Below are 19864 nucleotides of genomic sequence, written 5' to 3'. Positions count from 1 at the left end.
ATTTTCTCTCACAACATTTTTATGAGGTAGGCCTTGCAATTATGTACATTTTACAGGTGAAGGGACTAAGCAGAGAGGTCACCTTGCTGAGACCACATAGCTGATGAGTTTGCTCGACTCCATAGGCCATGGGATTTTCCATTAGGTCACACTGCCTCTTTTAAAATAAAGATACAGAATATAAACACTAACATTTTATTCCTTAATTTCTGTGGTTCACTTATCTTCTTTCTTTTCTCCTATATTTTAAGGGCTTACTATTCCTCATGCGTCTCTTGGGGAAGAAAAAGGCTGCCCCAACTACCAGAGTTGAGCGTTCAAATTCTAGCTGGAAAAAATTCAAGGCCAGAGGGCGGGAAGGAGCAATGCTGCTGATGGTCACAGGAGGGCGCCCTGGTCCCTCGATCAGCAGCTCTTCGGACCAAATGCTGAGCCACAGACCAGGTAGTTGCCCCCATTTCTTCTAACCCATGAGAACCCAGGCAGGCAAAAAGGAAGCGAGAGGGCACAGAGCCCAGATTCTGATATCCGGATTGGGAGGGAGAGGCGCTAAAGGGCAGAGAGAAGTGGGGTAGGTCAGACCGGGGTTAGCAAAGACACCCAAACTTCAGAGGAAGAGCAAGCTCTCCCAGAGGACTCAGGCGGGTAGAGCCACCCCAAAGTTTTTCCGTCCAGGCTCAGCAGAGAAGAAAAAGGTCCCCGAGGAAGGACGCCAGTGACCTTTCCTTCCTGCCCTACTCCCAGGACAGCTAAGAACCCGAATGGCCTGAAGTTAATTACTAGGGAAGAGCACTGGGCTGAGAACGTCCCCAAGCAGGAAACCACAAAGGGGAGTCAAAGCCTTTGAAGATGTTACTTGGCTTCTCTTCCTTATCATCAACCTGGACCCAGTGCTCCTGTTTATAGCAATTACCTCCACGCACTATATCTTTCTTTATCTATTTCTTCATTTATACTGAGATATAATTCAAGTACCATAAAATCCCTTTAAAAGTGTACGGTGTGTTTTAGTATATTCACAAAGTTGTGCAACCACCACCACTGTCTAATTCCAGAAGTTGTAATTCTTGCTAATCAGCATGCTCCCGAGACAGGCCCTGCCACACCAGGGCTTTGAAGCCAATTGCCATAAGCATCGTCGTCTCTCAGCCACAGAAAGGACAAGAAGCTGCAAACAGGCCCACCCTTCCAGCTTCGGAACTGGCCTGCAGCCTTCTGTCCGCGGCCATTCTGAACTATGAACATTAGCAGCCTCTTCTAAGACAGGCAGCTGGGGAGGAGGGAGAGCACAGCCGTCAGAGGGCAGGGGACCCACCATGTGAGTGTGTCAGCCTCAGCCCTGTGTGCGCGCTGGTCTCCACCCTGGCTCTTCGGTGGGCTGAAACGGACACCGGTCACGAGGGACCAGCAGGGTGGCTGGGGGAGGCAGACAGTGGCAGGGGCTCTCTTTTTGAGGGACATGTGGCCGGATCCCAGCAGCATGCGTGCAGAGGACAGAGGGGTTTTCTTGACTGCAGGCAGTGCGACTGACTGCCAAAAAAGCCAACTGGATCTCAGCTTTCATGAACGGCAAAACCACCCCCTACTCTGCTCAGCCAGAGACCTGGGAGTCCTCCGGACTTCCTGGAAACTGCCTCCCTTGCCCGACCCACAGCAATCACTCTCCAGGTCCAGCAATCCCACCCTAACATGTCTCTTGAATCTGCCGACTGCTCGCCACCTCCACAGCCACCGCCCGTGCCCGCCTCCGTGTCTTTCTCGTGGGCCACTGGATGACCTTCTGCCTGGCTTTCTGCAACTACCCTTGCCTCCTTCTACTTAAGTATCCACACTGTGGTCACAAAAATGTTTTTTTTTTTATGTGAACTTGACCACTTTACAATTCTGTTTAAAGCCCTTCATGGGCTTCCCATTGACCTTAGAACAAGATCTGCCACTCTTATCCTGGCTTTTGAGTCCACGTGATCTGCTCCGTCTCCCCTCACCCCCCCCCCCCCCCCCTCTAGACGCACCGGAGGCCACAGGCAGCCTCCCTCGCTGTATTCCACACTGACCCTAACATTCTCCCCAGTGCTCCCTCCTTCCCCATGCCCTTCAGACCAGCCAGTCCTTCTACCTGTAATGCTCTGGGCCTTTCATGCCACCCTCCCTACCTATCTGATGCCCACTCATTCTTCACATCACGCCTCTTTGGGAAGCCTTCCCCACTCCAGGCTAGGTAGAGGTTGGCCTCCCTGCTACCAGCTTCCACGGTTCTCTGTGACCTCCTCACACTATTCATGTTTGTCTTTGCCCGCAGACTAGAAGATCTCCAGGTGATAACTCGGTTTCTCAGCTTGTTGCTTGATTCCAGGGTCTGGCGTGTGCAGGGCCCATAGTAGGCACTCAGTAAATATGTGGCTAAACGGAGAAGAGGGGCCTCAGTACTCTTTTCTTTTCTCCTCTCCAGGAGACACCTGGATACTACATTCAGTTCTGGACAGTCCATTTAAGGGGAATAAACTAGAGTCACGGAAGAGGGGGTCAGAGTGCTAGTGAGTCTATAAACCATGATATCAGACAAATGACTGCATTTTGATCCTTCACTTAGAAGAGAACTAGGGGGGTGCCTGGGTGGCGCAGTCGGTTAAGCGTACGACTTCAGCCAGGTCACGATCTCGCAGTCCGTGAGTTCGAGCCCCGCGTCAGGCTCTGGGCTGATGGCTCGGAGCCTGGAGCCTGTTTCCGATTCTGTGTCTCCCTCTCTCTCTGCCCCTCCCCCATTCATGCTCTGTCTCTCTCTGTCCTAAAAATAAATAAAAAACGTTGAAAAAAAAAATTTAAAAAAAAAAAAAAAAAAGAAGAGAACTAGGGAAGAAGCACAGGCTGAGACCTGACTCTTGAAGGCCTGCCCCTGAGGAAGATGTCACAGGGATCGAAAGCTTGGTTCTGGAAGGCCTCCAAACTGCCCGGCTCTGGGATTATGGCTGCTTTGTGAAGGAGCGAGCTGCCTGTTGCTAGAGATATTCAAGCAGAAGCCTGAAGGTTTGTACTACTCAAAAGCATGAGAGCGCTTCCTCCAGCTCTGACAGACTGTGTCATCCCAAGGGTGGCCAGAACTAACAGCTTTGCCGTTAGTGCTGGTTCTGAAGTTTGCTGTTTGGAGGACTGTGGCTGCAGAAAAGTCTGAAAGACTTAGAAAAATGCTCTCAGAAGCATCCTATGTTGCAGTGTCCATCTCCAAACTACTGCTCTGACCCATGAAAATTCTGGGCATCTGGCACTGGAATCTCGGAAGAACTGTGACAAGGCAGGCAGGAGGCTACAGGTCCGTCTTTGCTTTTGGTGACAGGGACGACCCCGGGCTGTGGGCCCTCGGTCCTGTGGGCAGCTCCTTCATCCTGGACTCAAACTTGTCAACACTCCCAGAGGGCTCACAAAGGAATCTCTTGGAAACGAGGTCATCCACATGTGCTGTTCTCCAGTTGATGGCAGTTGGCTCAACACCCCTTCCTGCCAGAGGCCTCCTGCTAACGTGCCAGCTGCTTCTGACACCTGGAGGAGCCGGGCGGCCACTGCTTTGAGGTGGAGCCAACAAGGCGCTGTTGCCAACAAGAGTCTGTACAAATCTGTTGGATCATGGAAGGATCCTTGCAGGCCGTGCCTTAGGACTAGAGAGAGGGACTGTGGGAGAGAAGTAAAGGCAGTCCAGTTCAGGTCGGCTCTGAGCAGAACCATGTGAAGGGTGGAGTCCAGGGCAGGCAACTGGAATGAAGAAAGAACACTTGGCAGGGTCAGAGCTAATCCCGGGGGGCTGGCCCTTCTCTCCCTCCCTTGCTGACTTCCAACAGCTGGGATGGGCTGGCTGGCTGGGCGTTAAGTGGGTGCCAGGGAAGCAATAGCTTCCAGTCTGAATCTACCAACTTGCCAACTTTCTATGCACCCCCGGGTCAGTGTCCCTAGACAAATGACATGAGCTGCACCTGTTTACCTACAGTTCTGGGTTAGCAGCCCTGGGATCAAATCCCAGCTCCACCACTCAGTGGCCACATTACCTTTTCTCTCTGAGCTTCATTATCCTCACCTGAGAAGAGGAGATAATCATAATTCCTATTTTATGGGATTCTTGTGAAAAGTCCCTATGATGTCCTGCGCTTAGTGTATGATGAACACTCACAAGTGTTAGTTGCTATCAATAAGTGTATTCTAGTTGGCTTAAGGTGCTGGAAGAACTCGAAATAGCAAGCAAAAATATAGCTCAGAGGAAGTAAGTGCTACCATCACTCAACCACGCAGAGGCTCTCGGGCGGAAGCCAGCTATCCAGTTTCGAGTCCACTTTGGGGGGAAGCCAGCCCTCGGCCAGGGCCAGAAAAGAAGAGCCACCTTCCATGGCTGCACTGCTTTTAGGAGGTCACATGACCAGGGTCTCTCAGGGGCGAGGTGAGTCCCAAAGCCTGTTGGGCTCACAGTGCACCTTGGGGGACTGTCCTTTTGTATCCGGCCATGAGTGAGGTTGAAGCCACACGCTGGCCACCTTCCGCAGGTCGGGGGAAGAAGCTGCTGCCGAGGTTTCCTGGGACACTTCCTTAGGGTTGTGACACTTCCTCTTCTGGACTGTGTGGGATGCACCCCCATGCCGCACAAGCTGCCACAAGTCCGGGCCCGCAGAGGAGCTTGGGAGGTCTGGGTCATTGTTCTCCCTTGGCTCCAGCCTGGGGTACCCCAAACCCCACCTGCCCTGTAGTGCCTAAGCTTGATCCGGGGAGTGCAGACAAGAAAACAACAATGGTTAATATTCATTAGGGGTTTACTGTGTCAGCAATATACAGCCATCATTTCATTTCCTGCTCATACTAATCCTATGAGGTAAGTCCAATGAATATCTTGCTGAGAACACAGAGGTTCAGAAGCTTGGCCAAGGTTGCAGGTACAAGGGCAAGAGCTGTCATTCAAACACAGGTCTCTCTGACTCTAATCACAGCTGCACCTGGAAAGAAAACGTGGGCTCTGTGCTCTCGAGTGGCAATAACATCTTCCTGCTGGTGGCGCTGTCCCTTCTCCCACTCCCGGAGTTTGTTAGCAAGTACACAGCGACTGCCCCCAGGAGGGCTGGAAGCTGAGGCCTCATCTGCTACCCCCTGCAGAGAGCTGGAAGGCCCAGCAACAGCCATCCAAACCCCATTATCCCAGCCCCTCCCAAGAAGCCTTATAGTTAGGGGAGAACTGTTCCTCGCTCTTAGGATAAAGACCAAATCCAACGCATGGCCCTGTGAGGTCCTCATTTCCCCGTCTGGTCCCCAAACTCCTCAAACTCCAGAACCACTGGCTTCTCAAAGCTCCTCTAGGTCGACTGTTAAAAACTGAGAACAAACTGAGGGTTGATGGGGGGTGGGAGGGAGGGGAGGGTGGGTGATGGGTATTGAGGAGGGCACCTTTTGGGATGAGCACTGGGTGTTGTATGGAAACCAATTTGACAATAAATTTCATAAAAAACAAACAAACAAACAAACAAACAAACTCCTCTAGGTCATGACTGGTGAGAATCTGGCTTCTTTTCCAGGCTGCCGATTTCCCCTAGACACTTTTTTCACCTGCCACTCATCGCTCCCTACCTCAGTGCTACCCGTGCCTTTTGTTTTAAATGAAATATTTAAAGCCTCAGAAAGTTACCCGAACATCACAAAAACCTGTGTACCCCTGGCCAACGTCATACACCTTAACATTTTGCTCTCCTTGCTTCAGTTTTTAAAGCTTTGTAAAATGTTACACATAACGTTCAAGCCACCTGCGCGCCCTCCCTCATCCCATCCCTCTACGCTTCTTCCTCTGAAATCACCACCGAAACTTGGCGGTTTAGCATCGCTCTACATGTTTCTCAATACTACATGAACTCACACGAATGCCTATATTCTTAAAACATGATCTAGCTTTGTTTTGCTTGTTTTCAAACTCTACGCATCATTCTGGAACTTGACGTTTTGAGACAGATCGGTGTTGGTGCATAGATTTCTACCTGTATCCATTTCTTCAGCTGGTGTACAGAATTCTGTGGATGGTATGATGCTGCTGCACTTTATCCTTTCCTCTGCAGAGGGACTTGCAGAGCGTTCCAGTGGGAGCTGCTACAAATAATGCTGCATATTTCCTTATAACAAGGGACACCTGTGAACTTCTTTAGCTTTGCCTACATTGCCCCAAAGTGATAGTACCACTTTATGCTGCCACCAGCACTTTATGAGAGTTCCACATCCTCACCCACGCTTGTGTTATCAGACTTTAAAATTTTTGTCATTTGATGTGAAGTGGCATCTCAATTTCATTGGCCTTTCCCTGATTACTAGTGAGTTTGGGCATGAAAATATGCCCATATGCTTATACGCTGTTAGAGTTTTCTGTGGATTGCCTGCTCATATGCTTGGGCTATTTTTCTACTGAGGTTCTTCATCTTTTCCTTATTGTTTTGTAGGAGTTCTTTATAAAACTCTTTTTAGAAGAAAAAATTCTGCAGACCAATCTGTTGTTAGACATGCACATAAATCTCCTCTTCTCGTTTCTTACTTGTCTTTCAGCTTTGTTTATGCTATCTTTGGTTGAACTGAAAATTTTAATTCTTTTTTTAAATTTATTAAAAACATTTTTAATGTTTGTTTATTTTTGAGAGACAGCCCGTGCACAAGTGGGGGAGAGGCAGAGCGAGAGGGAGAGAGAGAATCCAAAGCAGGCTCTGTGCTGTCATTGTAGAACCTGATGCTGGGCTCAAACCCACAAAACTGAGAGATCATGACCTGAGCTGAAGTTGGACGCTCAACTGACTGAGCCACCCAGGTGCCCCTAAAGTTTATTTATTTATTTTGAGAGAGAGGGAGGGAGGGGCAGAGACAAAGAGAGAGAGAATCCCAAGCAGGCTCCATGCTGTCAGTGCAGAGCCTGATGCAGAACTCGAACGCACAGACTGGGAGATCATGACCTGAGCTGAAATCAAGAGTCAGATGCTTAACCAACTGAGCCACCCAGACATCCCCTGAGAATTTTAATTCTTAATTCCCTGGTAGTCCTGGGGTTTAGGGATGGCTGGGGTTCAATTTGCCATCAGGGAATTCTTGCTTTCTATCTGATAATTCTCTTTGCTCTAGAAAGTCAGCTTTACTGCGGGGCAAGGACTGTATTTTTTCACTGCTCTGTTCTCAGCACCTGGAAGGTACTCACAATGAATGCTGACTGAATGAATAAATGAATGCAATTTTTTTTTTGCGGTCAAGTTGATCAATCTCGTCCACTGGGCTTGGGCTCTTTGTACCTTAAGAATTCTTTTACTACCTGTTGGCCATAAATATATTTTCCTCTACTCTCTTTTAAGAGTATTTTAGTTTTGCATTTCATATTTAGGCTTGTCATCTATGTGAAATTGACTTCTGAATATGAAATTGACTTCTGAATATGATATGGAGTAGGAATCTAACTTGATTTTTCCCTATGTGAATAACCAACTGCCGCATCAATTCTTCTTGAATTGATCCCCTTTCCCTACTGCTCTGCAATATTGCTTCTTTATAGGGGCGCCTGGGTGGCTCAGTTAGTTAAGCGTCCGACTTCGGCTCAGGCCATGATATCACGGTCCGTGAGTTCAAGCCCTGTGTCGGGCTCTGTGCTGACAGCTCAGAGCCTGCAGCCTGCTTCAGATTCTATGTCTCCCTCTCTCTCTGACCCTCCCCATTCATGCTCTGTCTCTGTCTCAAAAATAAATAAAAATTAAAAAAAATTTTAAAAAGTATTACTTCTTTATAGATCAACTTTTTAAAGCTTTAAAAAAATTTTTTTTCATGTTTTTATTTATTTTTGAGTGATACTGTTAGATGGCAAGTCAGAGCTGGGGAAGATATCCAGGCAGAAAGCTATTGTAGGGGAGAGGCATAAAGAAAGACACCAAGAAAGCATAAAGCTGTATTGTCATGCATGGTATGAAGTCTGGCATATAGAAGATGCTTAGGAAAGAGCTGAAAAATGAATACAGGAATCAATCCCCATTTACCAGTTATACTTTTCTAAAATAGGTAATATTTTTTGAGGGCTGTGTGACAGGCATTTTACATGCATTATCTCATTAAATCCTCAAATCAATTTTATGAGGCAGGTGTTGTCATTATTTCCATTTTACAGATGAAGAAACTGAGGCTTAGAGAGACTGCTCACTGTCATAAGCCAGTAAGTGAAAGAATTTGGGATTTGAATCCAGGGCTGTCTGGCTCCAGCACCTGAGTCCTGCCTTTGTGACACAGGGACCAGCTGAAAAGTGAACCTCTTAAATTGGGATGAGTTACTAGGTCTGAACTAGATTCCTTAGGAGTTTGTGTGTTTTCCAGGCATTGTCTGTGTCTAGCACATATTATTACCCACTAGAAATCTGGCCTTCAGGGAGGGAGACGTGAGGTAAATTGTGTTTTAAAATGACAAGAGAGAGAATGAAATGTAAGTCCATTTGATGGGATCGATTCTAAAATGCCAGAATGAGACTGGCTTTCAATGCACTAAATCAATACTCCTCAAAGTGGATGACCATTAGATTAGCATCACTTGGCAAGTGTTTGGAAATATGAGTTTCGGAGCCCCACCTCAGATCCCCTGAACTCTGGGGATGGAGTCTGCCATCTGTGGTTTAATAAGCCCTGCAGGTGACCCTGTGTCAACTTGCACCCTGAACGGGTTACAGGTGTGAGGGTCCTCTTGGCCCAGCAGGGAGGAGGCCAGAGCCTGCAGGCTGATCACAGGCCAAGTCATCTTTACTGACTTTTTGTTATGTGTATATTATTTTCTGAGTGTTCTGAAGTGAAAAAAGGCCAGAAATAACTGCCTTAGGGGGCTGAGAAACTTCTTGTTTATTTTTTTTTTAATTTTTTTTAATGTTTAATTTTGAGAGAGTGACAGAGACAGAGCATGAACCGGGGACAGGGGGCAGAGAGAGAGGGAGGCACAGAATCAGAAGCAGGCTCCAGGCTCCGAGCCTCGGCACAGAGCCCGATTCGGGGCTCGAACTCACGAACCATGAGATCATGACCTGAGCTGAAGTCGGATGCTTAACTGACTGAGCCATCAAGGCGCCCTTCTTCTTGTTTATTTTTAAAAATCTGGTAATAATAATAATGCCAACATTATTTTAACGGCAAGAAACTATTACTTATTGAATGTCTACAATGTGCTAATATGCATACATTTATAAAATATATATTTTTTCTAGTTGTTGAAAGTTACACTGTACTCGGAGTGAGTTAGTATTATTCCCCATTTTACAGATATGGACACAAGGCTTAGAGAAGTTATGAGAAATCCCCAAGGTCATCCAGTTAATGGGGCCCCAGTGGCACGTACATCCAGGTCTTTCCAATGCTATGATGCTTGTGCTCTTTATAGGTCAGGGTTAAGACTACTACTTCTAACATTGAAAGTTTACTCTGTGCTAGGCATTGTTTTAAGCACATTATGTACTTCTTCAATTATTACAACTATTATTATTTCCATTTGATAAATGAAGAGAATGAGGCTCAAAAAAAAAAAAACAAAAAAACAAACAAACAAAAAAAAACAAAACAACTTTCCCAAGGGCACAAGCTGGTGGACTGTGAAACCAGGATTTGAACTCAAGAAGTCTGGCTCGAATTGCCAGACACGGCAAGGTGCTTCTCACCTTCAGGAAAGCCTTCCGGTCCAGGGAGGAGGGAGACAGAGATGCTGTGGTGATCATTCAAGGATAAAACCTCTTGATGACCCCCCACTGCTACAGGAATGTGCGAGGTGGAGGGCGTCTGGGGCCAGGCCTGTCTTGCAGCCCATTTGCCATCTTTCCTGTGCCTCTGGCTCACACCTGCTGCCCCAGGGCCTGGCCGAGGTGCTTGCCATCCATGAGTCAGGCACACGTGGAGACGCCATGCCCCCGAACAGGCTCTGCTGTGCAGCTGCGTGTGGATCACATTCTTCCATACACACATCATCGCAGCCTGGAGCCTCCTTCTGTGGCCTGTCCCCAGACCTCAGGGCCCTGAGAAAAGTAAGCCCAGCCATGACATGGGAGAGTGCGATGCCTCTTCTAGCAACAGTAACTGCCTTGGAGACCTAACCACCTCCATTTGCGATTTTGATCAGAAGCCTGGCCTTGTGTGAGGAAGTTGGGATCTCGATCTTTGGGACAAAGTAAGAATAGCTTAAGCCATCAGAGAGCGCTTTCTGAGATATAGACAAGTTTTGTACCCACACGCCAGCTGGAGTGGAGTGAGCAAAGATTGGCATTGGGGAGGCGGGGTTGACACAAAGCCTAATACACAGGGAGCAAACTAACTTCCCCTGGTTCTGAATTCACCTCTAACTTCTTTTTATTTTATTTATTTTATTTTATTTTTTATTTTTATTTATTTTTAAATGTTTATTTTTGAGAGAGAGAGAGAGAGAGAGAGTGTGTGTGTGAGCAGGGGTGGGTAGGCAGAGAGAGGGAGACACAGAATCGGAAGCAGGAACCAGGCTCCGGCCTCTGAGCTGTCAGCACAGAGCCCGATACTGGGCTCGAACTCATGAAGCATGAGATCATGACCTGAGCCAAAGTCAGACACTTAAACAACTGAGCCACCCAGGTGACCCTCACCTCTAATTTCATAGCCAGCATCCTGAGGATTGTCCTAGGCCCTTCTGTTGTTTCTACCTGCATTCCCATAATCCCCTCACACTGCTACCAGCATGGACTATCAAACAGCAGGCTTCCTGGAGGGGATAAGCTTTGCTTCCAGCCACAGCTAGGGGGATACCACTGCTGAAGTCTGTTGGTATCAATAATTGTAAGAATCCAAGCATTTTAGATGACTGTGTTACTTCTATTCTTTTTTTATTTAAAAAATTTTAAAATTTACATCCAAGTTAGTTAGCATATAGTGCAATAATGATTTCAGGAGTAGACCCCAGTGATTCATCCTCTATGTTTAACACCCAGTGCTCATCCCAATAAGTGTCTTCCTTAATGCCCCTTACCCATTTAGCCCCCCACCACAACCCCTCCAGCAACCTTCAGTTTGTTCTCTGTATTTAAGAGTCTCTTACGTTTTGTCCCCCTCCCTGTTTTTTATATTATTTTTGCTTCCCTTCCCTTATGTTCATCTGTTTTGTATCTTAAATTCCACATATGAATGAAGTGATATTTATCTTTCTCTAATTTTGCTTAGCATAATACCCTCTAGTTCCATCCACGTAGTTGCAAATGGCAAGATTTCATTCTTTTTGATTGCCGAGTAATACTCCATTATCTATATATACCACATCTTCCTTATCCATTCATCCATTGATGGACATTCAGGCTCTTTCCATACTTTGGCTATTGTCCATAGTGCTGCTATAAACATTGGGGTGCATGTGCCTCTTCGAAACAGCACACCTGTATTCTTTGGATAAATACCTAGTAGTGCAATTGCTGGGTTGTAGGGTAGTTCTATTTTTCATTTTTTGAGGAACCTCCATACTGTTTTCCAGAGTGGCTGCACCAGTTTGCATTCCCACCAGCAGTGCAAAAGGGTTCCTCTTCTCTGCATCCTCACCAACACCTGTTGTTGCCTGACTTGTTAATGTGTGCCATTCTGACAGGTCTGAGGTGGTATCTCACTGTGGTTTTGATTTGTATTTCCCTGATGATGAGTGATGTTGAGCATCTTTTCATGTGTCTGTCAGCCATCTGGATGTCTTCTTTGGAAGAGTGTCTATTCATGTCTTTTGCCCATTTATTCACTGGATTATTTATTTTTTGGGTGTTGAGTTTGATAAGTTCTTTATAAATTTTGGATACTAACTCATCTGATATGTCATTTGCAAATATCTTCTCCCATTCCACTGTTGCCTTTTAGTTTTGCTGATTGTTTCTTTCGCTGTACAGAAGCTTTTTATCTTGACGAGGTCACAATGCTGATTGTTTCTTTCGCTGTACAGAAGCTTTTTATCTTGACGAGGTCACAATAGTTCATTCTTGGTGTTATTTCTTTTTTTTTTTTAATTTTTTTTTTTTTTTTTTTTTTTTTTGAGACAGAGAGAGACAGAGCGTGAGCAGGGGATGGGCAGAGAGAGCGGGAGACACAGAATCTGAAGCAGGCTCCAGGCTCTGAGCTATCAGCACAGAGCCTGATGTGGAGCTCAAACTCACAGACTGTTAGATCATGACCCGAGCTGAAGTTGGACGCTTAACCAACTGAGCCACCCAGGCGCCCCACTTGGTGTTACTTCTAATCTTGAGTGCTTACACATATCAAATTGTTTGGAAGGGTCTGGAAGTTGGGTGGGGCAAGTGCGAAGCTGAGGCTGCTAGGGGTTGAAAATCCTACAGAAGGTCGCCCTCATTAACTTGCCACCAACCTTTCAGGAAAGGAGGACAGTAACTGTTCTGGAGTGACAGAAACCAAGGTGAGATGTCACAGAGTGGTGGCAGACAGTGACTGAGGCCCAAAGGGGTCCTCTTCTACACCTAATGTTAAGCTCCTTGAGGGGAAGAACAGCAGCATCTATTTATCACTGTATCCCCAGTGTACATAATCGCTCCTGGCATTCAAGAAATACCTGATGGAATGAAGTTCTGCTACAACATGGGTGAACCGTGAAAACACTATGCCAAGTGTAAGAAGCTAGTCACAAAGGACCACGTACTATATGATTCCACTCATTTTAAATGTCTAGAATAGGCAAATTTATAGAGACAGAAAGTAGATTAGTGGTTGCCCAGGGCTGGGGAGGAGGGAAGGATTGGGGAGTAGTGGCTAAGGACTGCAGGATTTCTTTTGGGGGTAATTAAAATATTCTAAACTTGATTGTGCTGATGGATATAAATATACTCTGTGACTATAATAAAATCCCATTGGATTTTGTTTTAAGTAGGCTTCATGTCCAGCACAGAGCCCAATGCAGAGCCCAACGTGGGGCTTGTACTCATGACCCTGAGATTAAGACCTGAGCTGAGATCAAGAGTTGGACCAGAAACCCCAAGCTGTTAAAAAATTTTAATGAATATATAAATGAATGAACGAACAAATGAATATAGGATACAGTGGTTGATGTTTGTTCTTCGAGTTACTGAGAATCATGGACTTTTTGAACTACATAAAATGCCTGACAAGGGATGTCATTCATATGGTCATTCAATCGGGAGACACTTAATGGAGTGTGTAGCACATATCTAGGTACTGGTCTGGGCAACAGGGATCCAGCAGCAAATAAGACTGGTATAGATCCTGCCTGCCCTCATGGAGCTTACACTTACTTGGAGCTTACTTACACTTACGGTTCCTTTTCTCTGGGAAGATTTTAGTTAGAGATCACAGCTGATTTTTATTATTCAGCTATGTAGAAATCATAGTACCGTCTTTGAGAGTTTTTTTCCCCCAATTTGGGGCTGAATCTTCCTTAAAATAATCTGACCTCAAGGGGCACTATCATTGGAAATCTGAAGGTAACTCCAGCTGGCTGCTCTTAAATTACAAGAGATAATCTCCCACGTTTTATTGTCAACTATGGAAAAAAAAAAAAATCTAAATCTCCTTTGGATAGCAGATCAGTTAAAATGATAAAACCCGAATTGCTGCTTTTACCAGGGGCCAAGTGCCACTGGAAAAGGTAAGTATCCACTGGACAACGCAGGGAAGAAGATTTTGGTTGCGTGACCACTAAACAAGTTTTGCACATGACCAGCAAAACCAGCGTGTGAGCTGTGAAATGCAGAACAGCCCGCCCCGGTGTGAGGCTGGAGTCTGTCGCTGGCAGCGGGGGGGATGGTTGGCTCACCTCAGAAGGATTCAGATGGTTCTTGGTGCAGCGTAGCCAGTGCAGCTGTGGTGTCAGTGGGTCAAACCACCACGCACAAATGATTTCACAAGATGAGCGGGCAGGAGGGTGAGGAGGTTAAGGGCAAAGTCTGTGGATTCAGGCAGCCCTGGGTTCAGGTCATGCCTCTGCTACTTACAAGCTATCAGTAAATTCAGGCCACATACTTGACCTCTTTGAGCCTTAATTTCCTCTTTTTTTTTTTTTTTTTTAAATTGAGGCATATCAGTTTCCTCTTGAGTAAAATAGGAAGGTAACAGTTTTTATAAGGATTAAGTGAGGTAATTAAGGTAAATGAATTTAAATGAAATAATGAAGGTAAATGCATACACTATGCTTGAGGTAAGATGGACATTAAAAAATATTATTAAGACTTTACTTTTGGGGCGCCTGAGTGGCCCAGTCGGTTAAGCGGCCGACTTCGGCTCAGGTCATGATCTCACAGTCCGTGAGTTCAAGCCCCACGTCGGGCTCTGTGCTGACAGCTCGGAGCCTGGAGCCTGCTTCAGATTCTGTGTCTCCCTCTCTCTCTGACCCTCCCTCGTTCACGCTCTGTCTCTCTCTGTCTCAAAAATAAATAAACATTAACCAAAAAAAAGACTTTACTTTTGGGGTGCCTGGGTGGCTCAGTCAGTTGGGTGTCCAACTTTGGCTCAGGTCATGATCTCACGGTTCATGAGTCTGAGCCCCGTGGCAGGCTCTGTGCTGACAGCTCAGAGCCTGGAACCTGCTTTGGGTTCTGCGTCTCCCTCTCTCTCTGCCCTCCCCGCCCCGCCCTCTGTCTCTCTAAAAAATAAACATTAAAAAGTTAAAAAAGAAAAACAAGACTTTACTTTTTAGAGCAGTTTTAGGTTCATAGCAAAATGGAGGGGGAGGTGCAGAGATTTACCACATACCCCCCATCCCCCAACTCTTGCATAGCTTCCTCCATATCAACACCTGCACGGCACTGGAGTGGAACATTTGTTACAATTGATGAAGCTACACTGACACAACATGATCACCCAGAGTTCATACTTTACATTACCCTTCATGTGTACTTTTGGGACAGATGTACAATGACATGTATCTATCATGTGTAGTATAATACAGAGTATTTTCCTAAAAATCCTCTTTTCTGGCAATTTCAGACAACACAATTTTTGAAATTCTTCCATTTGCCACCTTAGGTCAAATTTCGTGTCAAGTAAAAGGTAACTGAGGCACAGTCCAACTACCTCATTTGGTTAAAATGGGAATGACCATGAAATCAAACGCAGAAATAAGGGGGTTCAAACTATTTCTGCCAAGTCTTCCTGGTTCTGGACTAATCTTGAAAATCTTCTTTCAGCATAAATAATATCATTTATTCTTCTCTTAATTGGGCTTTATCACCTCCATACCTTTCCAGTCTCCAACCTCAATCTATGCCTTCATTCACTGGTCACTGCCAACTCTTGCCCCTTCGTTTCTCAGAATATCCTCTAGAGACTTGTGTGTGTGTGTGTGTGTGTGTGTGTGTGTGTGTGTGTGTGTGTGTCTTCATCTCACCACCCCCCAGCTCTGTCTGCAGACCCTAAGGCCCCCCACAGAAACCACAAAGGATCATTTGGCTTCCCTTGGGAAAGGCAGAAAGTGAGCATTATGTTTTGGGGCAAATCTCAAACAGACCCCTCTCCAAATGCCAGTTTCTCCCTAATGGTTTTGTATTTTTCCTAATGGTTTGCTTGTTTGTTTGTATACATTTCAGGTTTCTCTAAGAAGTCCTGGCCCGCAGAGGGCTGAGTTAGCTTCTAGAGCCCAGGGCACATACCTGGCTGCTTTCTGAGTGAGCTCCAGGGGGAAATCCGGGCACAGCAGTTGCAGCAAACAGTGATATTCTCTCATGGTCAGCAAATCTGAAGTTGAAATGGAGAGGAACACATTAGGTCTCTGCGTGTGAAGTCATTGCTCTTTGTTTGGCCATTTCATGGGTTTCAGACCTAGCCTCGGGAGAGCTGCTCTTGTAAAGGTGAGTTAGTGCTAGCTACTAACCTCTGGTAGTGAGATTCTAAGATCAATGTTTCTACAAAGTTTTTCCCGGGTGGAAGGTACCCAGCTACAACATTTTGGCTAACGGAGCTTCCCTGGTTTGAAAAATGGTCGGGTGAGAAGGGAACAAGAGGGATACCTTGATCCACATTCTTAGTCTGGATTTCCTTGTGTATGACAATCTACAAGAACGAGTCATTTCAAAGCTGGTTAAATCTGCTGAAATTCTCTGGCATGGTAGCATTCACCACAACATGCCCAAAGACCATCCACAGATATCTGGAAGCACTACTAAGGCAAACTCAGTCTTTCAATATATGGAGAAGAATACATCACAGCAACCCACAGACCTTATTACTCTGTCATCCAGTATTGCACAGCCTGGCTTCTTTTGGATGCCTGCACAAAAATCTGGCCATTCTATTACAGGAAACCAAGACAAAGGTTCAAGATATACAATCAAGGCAACCAGATGATTCCTGATATACAGAAGCAGTGCCCTGGGAGAGATGAGCCAGGATGAGGCTCTGTAGCCCAGCAGCAAACCCAGAGATGCAAATCTCAGGGAGGTCTCTCGGCTCCCAAGGGAGAGGAAATACACTGATGTGTAAAGGTTGTTTTGTTATTACATGTACCAAGGCCAAAAGATTTTAGAACAGCCAGGCAATCCGCAAGTACTCTGTATACCAAAGCATTTCAAATATGGAAGAACAAGCTAATGGTAAAGCAACAGCAGGCAACCTGGAAGCCATCCTAACTGGGAGAATGAGTGAGACAAGGGAATCCAGAGGGCATGGCCATATTTGGGGAATGAAGATGATGATCATAGGCACTTGGTTTCTTTGGACCCAAGTTAGCCCAAGCCACAGGAATCCAGATCTCCTGCCCTGCTAGTTTGGTTGATGCTTTTCCAAGATAAAAACCCCAAATCTCCAGGGACAGGCCTGGGTTCCTACTACTTTTTCATCAAAGCTCAATTCAAGGTGGGGGCAGAGAGTTAAACTAACCACACTGCCAAAGTCAGGGTCACCAAAGCAACAGGCTCAGTGCCAGTGTAGGTCAAAGGATCAAGATGGCTTTTGTGGCCTTCGTCTTGGCCACAGTGGGGTGTGCACTTTCCTCTCCTCATTCGCCTGACCTCGGGCACAGCCTGGTAGGAGGTTTTGCTCATCAAAGGATGGTGTAATAGCCACTCACGGTCTTACAGCTTTAAGGTAAGGGGCAGGAAAGGTGAAGAAAGGGGAGAAAAGCTATTGAATATAATGGATTCCCACATTATTCTCACTCCAGAACTCCCTGTGTAAAGAGGAGTGACTTCTGGAAGGAAGTAAATACACGCATACCTTGGAGATACTGTGGGTTTGGTTCAGAACACCGCAATAAAGCAAACATCCCAACAAAGTGAATCAAATGAATTTTTTGGTTTTCCAGTGCATGTAAAAGTAACGGTTACGCTAAGCTGCAATCTATTAAGTGTGCAATAGCATTATATCTAAAAAAAAGTACATGCCTTAGTTTAAAAATACTTTATTGCTAAAAAATGCTAACCATCATCTGAGCTTTCAGCAAGTTGTAATCACTGATCACAGATGACCACAACAATAATGAAAAGGTTTGAAATACTGTAAGAATTACCAAAACATGACACAGAGACACAAAGTGAGCAAATGCTATTGGAAAAATGGCGCCGATGGACTTGCACAATGCAGGTTTGCCACAAACCTTCAATTTGTAAAAAATGCAATGTCAGCAAAGCACAAACACATCTATAAAGGAAAATGCTATCTTTGAATCATCATTGCTTTCCTCGGCTAATTGGTGGATGTATCTGATCATTCTTAGGGGGTCAAAGTGTTTCACAGAAATTCACATTTGTCCCCCAAAGTTACCCACAAGATATCCTTGGGAAGATAAATCAGTGAAGGAATACGGGAAGCCTAGAGGACTGTGTAACTCCCACACTGAGTCAAGAAAGACAAGGTTGGGTATCAATCTCAGCCTCCTGGTTTCCAGACCCTCAGCTCTCTTTAGGTTCTTGATGACACTCTAACTCATGTACTTCAAATAGTTGCTTCTAAAGATAGAAGGATGATTTACAAAAATCATTTTGTATTTCTCTAATGCAACAACAGCTCTTGGAAATACTAAATACATCAGAATAACAGAATACAGCTTGTTCACCACTTCTGGAACTTGACTTTCCCAAATGGAAAATGAGGAAGATAAAGAGATGAATGAAAATCTAGGCAGATAGAGAACTTTTGCCACCTTCATTGTGGAAGACAGCAGTTCTACTTCTACTAATGTAGTGGCTGGATATTTTGAGAGAGAGGCATTTGCTGCTCGGAGATACTCCTCAGTTGAGTAGTGGGTATTTGGGAGAATGGCAAGTGGTCACGCTTGTTCCAAAATCAGAACACTGAGGAGCAAATAGGAGCTGGCCCCTTCCTGTCTTTCAGGCTAGGGTTCAACCCTTAGCTCTGCAATTTACCAGTTACGCAACCGTGGGCAAATTGCTCAATCTCTCTAAATCTCAGTTTCTCATCTATATAATGGGAATGATGACACTTACCTTTCAGGGTTGAAGTCAAGATTAAAAGAGAGGATGTCTATAAAGTACTTAGCAGAATGTCTACAACATAGTAACACCAAACAGCGGGGGATATTTTAGTTTTTTTTTTTTTTTTTTTAATTTTTTTTTTCAACGTTTTTTATTTATTTTTGGGACAGAGAGAGACAGAGCATGAACGGGGGAGGGGCAGAGAGAGAGGGAGACACAGGATCGGAAACAGGCTCCAGGCTCCGAGCCATCAGCCCAGAGCCCGACGCGGGGCTCGAACTCACGGACCGCGAGATCGTGACCTGGCTGAAGTCGGACGCTTAACCGACTGCGCCACCCAGGCGCCCCTTTAGTTTTGTTTTTAAATGCTGGGGGCAAAGACAGGCGAGAAGAGGAAGGTGTTTCCTGCTGAGTTTAAGTGCTTAAACACCTAGGAGTGGTCTGCCTTGAAATTCTCTGTCAGGTTGCCTGAGCCAAACATGTTTTTAAATACTCTTTGCAGTATTCCTTCATTTCGTATTACTATGGGCCTCCTCAGTTCCAGGCACAGTGTTACAGCGATGAAGAAGCCAGCAGTCTTCTTAGCTCCCGAGACTTACACTCAGGCACTAGCTAACCCTAAATGCCTACTTTGCGCCCTCTAAGAGCTCTCCAAGATCTCAAAGGCCTTTTCAGGCAACGCTTTGTGCCTCAGGAACAACAGTAACGAGACTAAATAGTCACTGAGCCTTGAATTAGCTCACTTCACCTTCGCAACAACCTTATGAAGTAGACTCCATTATTCCCAGTCCCACTTCACAGCCAAGGACAAGGAGGCTTAGAGAGGTGAAGTAGAGTTGACCCTTGAACAATGTGGGGTTAGGGGCACCAACCCCCTGCACAGTCAAAAATCCATGTATAACTTTTGACTCCTCAACAACTTAACTTCTAATAGCCCACTGTTGACTAGAAGCTGTACTGATAACACAATTAACTTATATTTTGTGTGTTATATGTATTTATATGTTATATTCTTATAATAAAGTAAGCTAGGGAAAAGAAAATGATATTAAGAAAAACATAAAGAAGAGAAAATACATGTATAGGATTGTACTGGAAAAAACCAAACATGTACAAAGGGATCTGTGCAGTTCAAACCCATGTTGTTTAAGGGTTGACTGTCATTTGGTAAGTGATAAAAGAAGGGTCCAGAGCCTGGGGGGACAGGAAGGGAACATGGCTTCCCAGAATAAAACCTGAGGCTGGGAGGGAAAGATGGGGGTCTGAAGGCTGGGTGGGCTTAATGATAATATTAACAGCCGACATTTATTGAGCACTTACTATGGGCCAGGCACTGTTCTTGCAAGGGCTTGTCCTATGTCGTCTCATTTAATCTTCACTATGGTTACCCCCATTTCACAGACACAAAAACTCAGATCACGCACGCGTAAGAGGTAGACCTGGAATTCAGACACAGGCAGTCTGGCTCTAGCGTTTACCCACCT

General features: G+C 45.5%; 1 protein-coding gene across 4 annotated transcripts in view; it reads right to left on the bottom strand.

The window, feature by feature from the left end:
- The window catches only part of CD1H11orf49 (chromosome D1 C11orf49 homolog), a 199086-nt gene that overhangs the window by 10372 nt on the left and 168850 nt on the right, over positions 1–19864 (bottom strand). For all 4 annotated transcript variants that reach the window (XM_007082131.3, XM_007082130.3, XM_007082133.3 and 1 more), the window contains one exon: positions 15603–15687. In XM_007082131.3, coding sequence (XP_007082193.2) covers positions 15603–15687 — 85 coding nt within the window. The remainder of the gene's footprint in view (positions 1–15602; positions 15688–19864) is intronic.

This window comes from Panthera tigris, chromosome D1, assembly GCF_018350195.1.
Source record: "Panthera tigris isolate Pti1 chromosome D1, P.tigris_Pti1_mat1.1, whole genome shotgun sequence".
Taxonomy (NCBI): domain Eukaryota; kingdom Metazoa; phylum Chordata; class Mammalia; order Carnivora; family Felidae; genus Panthera; species Panthera tigris.
This window is presented reverse-complemented; position numbering and strand designations above follow the sequence as displayed.